The sequence below is a fragment of the Malus domestica genome, chromosome 08 (assembly GCF_042453785.1).
Source record: "Malus domestica chromosome 08, GDT2T_hap1".
Lineage (NCBI taxonomy): Eukaryota > Viridiplantae > Streptophyta > Magnoliopsida > Rosales > Rosaceae > Malus > Malus domestica.
The window spans coordinates 6,261,176-6,267,237 of NC_091668.1; the positions used below are offsets into that span (position 1 = coordinate 6,261,176).

The following is a 6,062-nucleotide window of genomic DNA, read 5'->3' on the forward strand; positions in this document are numbered from 1 at the left end:
TTTGGTGTCCATTTGTTGTTTATGTCATAATTCTGAAGAATCTATTGCGCATCTTTTTTTCAGCTGTCGAATATCTAGGCAACTTTGGAGGTTGTTAGCATGTCAATTTGGTACCTCTTTGCTTTTTCATATTCTCTGGCTGGTTTTTGGTATGCCTACGTGCATAAGCCCATTTCGAACAATTGCACATTCTTTGGATTTTTGCAAGTCTTTCTTCGACTGTTTGCAAAACTCGATATAAGTTTATTTTTTAGGGTTGCCTAATATATTTTCATCATCTTTGCATGCCTATCAATTCTGGGATTGTTCATGGTGGGAATTTTATTCCTAGTTTTACTCTCAGGGTTTTGACACTTCTATCATTTCTTCTCTGGGTATCCGACCTACCCCTCGCAAGGTGCCAATTATTTTTCATGTGTTTTGGTATCATCCTTGGTTTCTTAGGATTAAACTTAATACAGATGGTAGTCTTAGTCCTATTGCTTGTTGAGGAGTTTTCAGGGATTTCCATGGTCAACTTCTTGGTGGTTTTTGCCTAAGGATTAGTTATCGCAACGCTTTCTTTACAGAATTATCAGCAATTATTATTGGTGTACAGATTGCTTATCAGAGGGGTTGACATTGTCTTTGGTTGGAAAGTGACTCTTCTAGTGTTATTTCTACTCTCCAATCAACCGATTTTGATCCCATTGACTAAGTGTAACTTCTTTTTTGTTATCAATAAAATTCCACTTATACCGTCGAGATTTTTTTGAAGAAAAAAAAAAGGAATACGTGGGAGAAATGAGAGATCAAAGGCCGAAAATTTACTAATATTTTTTGTGTTCCTAAGGTTGTTTCCTACTGCGTTGACAAGAAGAAATAAAATGGAATTGATTGGAAAGAAGGTAGCAAAAAAAGCAAGGAACAAGATCCCATGGGATCTAATTGCCTTTTATCTTTTACATTGTTTATTTCCCAATCTCTTATTTCGACAACTGCAGCAGATGAAATGAGATACTTCATTCCTGTCATCGTCTTATATCACTCCCAACTTCCGCCTTGGAAATCACCTGCGCTCATTGATAACTATTTCATTTTTAGTTTTTATTTTTTTGTTAGAGATATAAGAGAAATATATGCAAGGGAAGCGAGAGATAAGGAAGAGTGATGCAGAAGAAATGATCGGTTTTCGGTTTTACCTGGTTTTTGTGAAGCTGGACTTTTGGCTAGAGATGACTTGAAGAAACCAAAGTGCTGCAGCAATACAGATTTTCCCTGTAAGAAATCAGAATTTGCAGCACGCTCTTGAGAGAACAGAAGTAGCTAAAAAAACCGAAAAAACCGAATCAGGAAAGAACAAAAGAAAGAACCTTTATATTTGTTGCAGAAAAACCCTCAGAGTAATCCAATACATTCTGCATTGAAGATTCATCCTTTGGGAAATTAACACTTAACTTCTTCTGTAAAATAAGAACACATTCATGTAAATACATGGACCCGAAAAACAAAGATATACATTTGTGAAATATGTTTCTATGATATTTTTTTTGCCTTGGAGTAGTTGAGGACTGGGGAGCTAGCAGTGTCATCAAGGTGTTGTTCTCGGCTGCCACTTCCTTTGCTTTTCTTCTTGCTCTTCTTTCCCAACTTGGAACCCCACGAAACCGAAAAGGAAGACCTGTTTTCGTACACGCAGTCTTCATCGAATTCGTGGTAATGTGGAGGTCCAGAAGAAGCATCGGACACCATCGACAGATCTTCTTCTTCTTCTTCTTTTGTCTCCACATAATCAGCAAAACCCCCAGGTTTTTGGAACTGACTTTGAGAAAGATAGGAGGACTCATCTAGGTAACTTGTCCATCCAGATTCACACCCACTATTGCATTGTGATGGTGATATATTCATCTCCACTCTCCTCGACCCGAAACGGACTTTCACACTTAATTTCGAGCCGCTATTTCCAACAGAGTGTTGTTATTGGGGCTCCAAAAAACGAAGAAAGTGTGTATTTTGCAGTAGTGCAATTAGCTGCTGCTATGGCAATTCCCCTTTCTTCCTTTTCCTTTTCTCAATGTTATTGCTGTTGTGGTTGTCTATATAAATACGAGTCAGAGGGAGGGAGGAAAGAAACCAAACAAATATTCAAATCCTATGCTACATTTGTCCTTTGCTCTATCTTTTGGCCTTGTTATTTTATCTCTTTGTGGATGAATCAAATTTGCCAGTTGGCTGTGGGGTGGTGGTGCTGGTGTGGGAGGTGGGGTGGGGTTAGGGGGAGGAAGAGAGGAAACGATGGCAATTGGTAAATAGTTGTGGGAAGGGAAGTGGTTGTAATTTTGTGTGCAATTTTAGCAATAAACAGCTTGTTTCCACTTTTGATCAAAAGAGAGAAGAGATCCATAACTATTTACTCTTTTTTTTCGCTTTTTTCCCCCTTATCCTATAAGCCTAAACCTTCCTTCCTAACCACTACTCTATGGACGTGAAGTGTCGAACAAATAGTTAAAGTAAATTAGATAGTGACCACCAAGATTTTAAAAGAGCTGGGGCCTAACTCCTAAGTAATTAGACGTGGCCTATGCGAATTTAGATAAATTTTTTACATAATCGTATAAATAAGTACTTGCTTATACTTAAAAAATATATAATTACACTGAGATACATAAATTACAAAATAAAATGACTTATAAATTATAAAATATTATAACATAATTAAAGCATGGAGAACAAGCATAAAATGTGTGTTCATCTAAGTATTCAACAAATATTTCAATTACAATTTATTAAAAAAATAAAAAGCAAATGAAAGTTATCTATTTGTTGTCTAAGTGAGACTATGAGAGTAGCGACCTAGGCGGGCACCTAGTCAAGTCTGGGAGGGCTAGGCGAGCATCTACACAGATCTAGGAGCCCTTTCTTAATTGTCAAACGCATAGGGATTAATCAAAGCAGTGACCAACCGTCTTTTTAGAATAGTGGTGATCACTTACTTTTGTATATAATATTTCATAATTTTTACCATGTTTGGTGGTGTTGTAAGACTGAATCAAATTGGATAACTCACAAGTTTTATCCAAGACTCCGAGGGCTCGTTTAGTGTTCATAATTTGTTTGAAATGGGTAACTTATAAGCTTCGAGGTGTGTTGAAGTAAATCATAAAAAGGTGATTTTCACACATTGAGGAAAAATGTACGAGAAAATCCTTCTCAAGACATAAATGTAGAGGAGAGTATTTTTTATTTTTTTATTTTGGAGGGAATAGAGGGGATAAATTACAGAGAAATGTTAAGGAGATTCTTCAAGTGGAACTCTCTGCCATTTCTTTAAATTACAAGATGTTATATTCAATCATTTTGTTAGGATTAGAAGTTTTTGTCATGAACAATTCATTTTAAACTCTTAAATTAGACAAAATTTATTCATTTCTTTTTGTCAAAATAGCTTGAATATATTGAATTATTCAACTCACTTCAATCTTAGATGTTAAACGAGCCCAAACTTCAATTTCTTTGCATTACAAACCAACATTGGGAAATATTGAAGAGGAGTGAAAAAAAAAACATATATATTTTGACAAACGATAGTTTTAATGGGTTAAATTGTTGAATGTTATGGGTGATGATGATTGAAGAAAATCACATCCGCACCAAGATGCATAGGTAATATTACTTTTTGTCACTACGGTAAAATATATAACTTGTCCCTAGATGGTTTTTGCTAGAGAATCTAGCAAAGAGAGGAAATTGAAATTAAAAAATTTCTTGACCCCATGTTGGTTTAGAGGTCGCTTAAATCAGTCGACAATTTTCTTTTTATGTGTATAACAAAAGTATCCTTGACTCTTTTGGTTTTTGACCTACATTTCATTTCATTTGATTTGACTCTTTTGGTGCTTGACACTAATTCTCCATGATTTAATAAAATAATTTTAGAAAAGCCCAAATAATTAATCAATTTGGGAAGAAGCAGAAGTGAATATTTGCTAGAAAATCTTGTTGAATATACATCCAATAATATGTATCTTGTTGAATGAGAATCCTATTGTGAGGATCCTGAAAATTCGTGTATAGTGTCTGTTCATCGTACATCGTGTGATTATAAATTATTTAAAAAAATTTATTTAAAATTAAATACAAACAGTACCTAGCAAAAAATGACCCCACAATGTACGATGAACAAACACGATTCACGAATTCTCTTAATTCTCACAAAGAGAATACGGATTCTATCTTGTTGGGGCCCTGCTGATGTGTAATAATGCCCATTGGCCAACACATTTTCTGGTTTCAAAATAATGTAAGAACAAAACAAAAAAATCAATAATATGTTACACATATACCATCAGTTGTCCCCATTTTTTAGAGACAATAATATGTCACACATATTTGTACTGAACTTCCAATATTTCCACCCTTAGATTAATTTTAGTTCAAAGATCATCATTTTCTAAATGTCTATTTTAACTCTACAATTCTCACCCTTATTTATGTGAAAAGTCTCGAAATTATAAGCAAATGATCGAATAATAAATGAGAAGTTCTTGTGTTCACCTGTCGTAAATGACTAGGTATGACTAGTGTGAGGTTGGTTTGAGTTAAACAAAGAAGGTTGTTATTTTGTACATAAAATCGTACAGGTGAGTTGGTATGAATAATCAGACATTAGAATTTTTAATTCCTATGACCGAATAAAGGGTTGAACATCAAAAAAAAGGTTTGCCAAAACATATTAAATGGGATCATGTGAAGTTACAATTCCCATCTATGATGGAAAATCAAAAGTGGTGATCAATGTGACATATCAATGACTATGAAATGTGACTATTTAGAAGGATCCAAATTTCAGATGAGCACATGCCATTTTGGAAAGAGATTCTTTCCGGATCTCTTTCACCAAAGTTATCGGATTAAGTGATTTGAGATTTTGAAATTTCATCATGGCAAAAAATTATTATATTTTTTAAGAGATCAAAACAGATAGGTCGTTAAATGAAATTTTAAAAGCTTGAATCACTTGATCTAATAACCTTAATGAAAGAAATCCGGAGAGCATCTATTTCCTGCCCCTTTCACTGCTAGTGGACCGACCTTAATTTATCCTCCACAATTTTTGTACGAAAACAGTCTATGATCAATTGGGGTTTTGGCCTTTTTCCCATCCTTGTTTTATAGGGTCCAATGCCTTCAATTTCCACCTCAAAAATTTCCTTGTGCTTGTTGAATATAATTGGGGTGACGAGGCCTAATAAAAGGGTTGTGTTTGTCATATTCATGTCATTTTTGTGTTTTTTTTAATAGGTCGTATTGTATTAAATTCGTTATCTTAACAGATAATCTAATAACGATATCTTATCGAGTCCTTAACAGAGACTCGATAACGATCGAAAACGTTAACGGGTTACCCGATAACGACTTGACTCGTTAACATGTTGATCTGAAACCCGTTGTTTTCGTACGTGTCGAATTAATAGGTCGTTTAAGAAATTGTCAAGCATGTATATCCTACTACTTTTTACCACTTTTGCTAGGTGAGAATAAGATTTATGCCATTAACTTTCATTATTTTCTTACGAAATGGAATTGATTATATTAATTCATGGTTTATCTTCTGTTAGAAAAATGGATATGCTACTCTACCAGAAAATCACTTAAAATCCTAATTGAATACCCTTAGAATCATTTGAATTAAAATCCTTCAAAATCTCAATAGCATACATTCCCTGCATATACAATATATGCTAGGTCAATGTTTGAGTTCCAACAACATGCTCTGAGCGCTGAAGTAGTTTAGCCCCAACGCGCGACAATGGAGACTCAAGCCAACCACTAAGCGAGAAATTCAAAAGTTTTACCCACTGAACGAAATGGGGGAGTAACTCAACTCCACTTGCAAAGTTTTTGAACATTGCAAAGGGTCCCGCAACATGTTCTTGGCACTAAAGAGTAGGTTTAGCTTCAACGAGCAAGTTATGGAGACTCAAAGCCAACAAATTGAGCGAGACTCAGAAGTCTTACCCATTGATAAGCTCTTGTAAAGCTTCATATCTTTCCGATATGAACAATTGTTCGGTACATATCCT

General features: G+C 34.8%; 1 protein-coding gene across 4 annotated transcripts; it reads right to left on the reverse strand.

Annotated features, from left to right (window-relative positions):
• Positions 1-848: 848 nt before the first annotated feature.
• Positions 849-2,291, reverse strand: LOC103428750 (protein SOB FIVE-LIKE 5-like). 4 transcript variants are annotated; one of them, XM_008366874.4, is made up of 4 exons: positions 1,534-2,291; positions 1,353-1,442; positions 1,182-1,236; positions 849-1,052 (listed from the first exon to the last, which is right to left on the reverse strand). In XM_008366874.4, the coding sequence occupies exons 1-4, from the start codon at positions 1,885-1,887 to the stop codon at positions 1,024-1,026; spliced, it is 528 nt and encodes a 175-aa protein (XP_008365096.3). In that variant the 5' UTR covers positions 1,888-2,291; the 3' UTR covers positions 849-1,023. The 4 variants fall into 4 exon arrangements, with proteins under 4 accessions (XP_008365096.3, XP_008365095.3, XP_070683234.1 ...); XM_008366873.4 differs by having other exon boundaries at positions 1,182-1,257; positions 1,534-2,140; XM_070827133.1 differs by having other exon boundaries at positions 849-1,068; positions 1,534-2,061.
• Between the last annotated feature and the right edge of the window lie 3,771 nt (positions 2,292-6,062).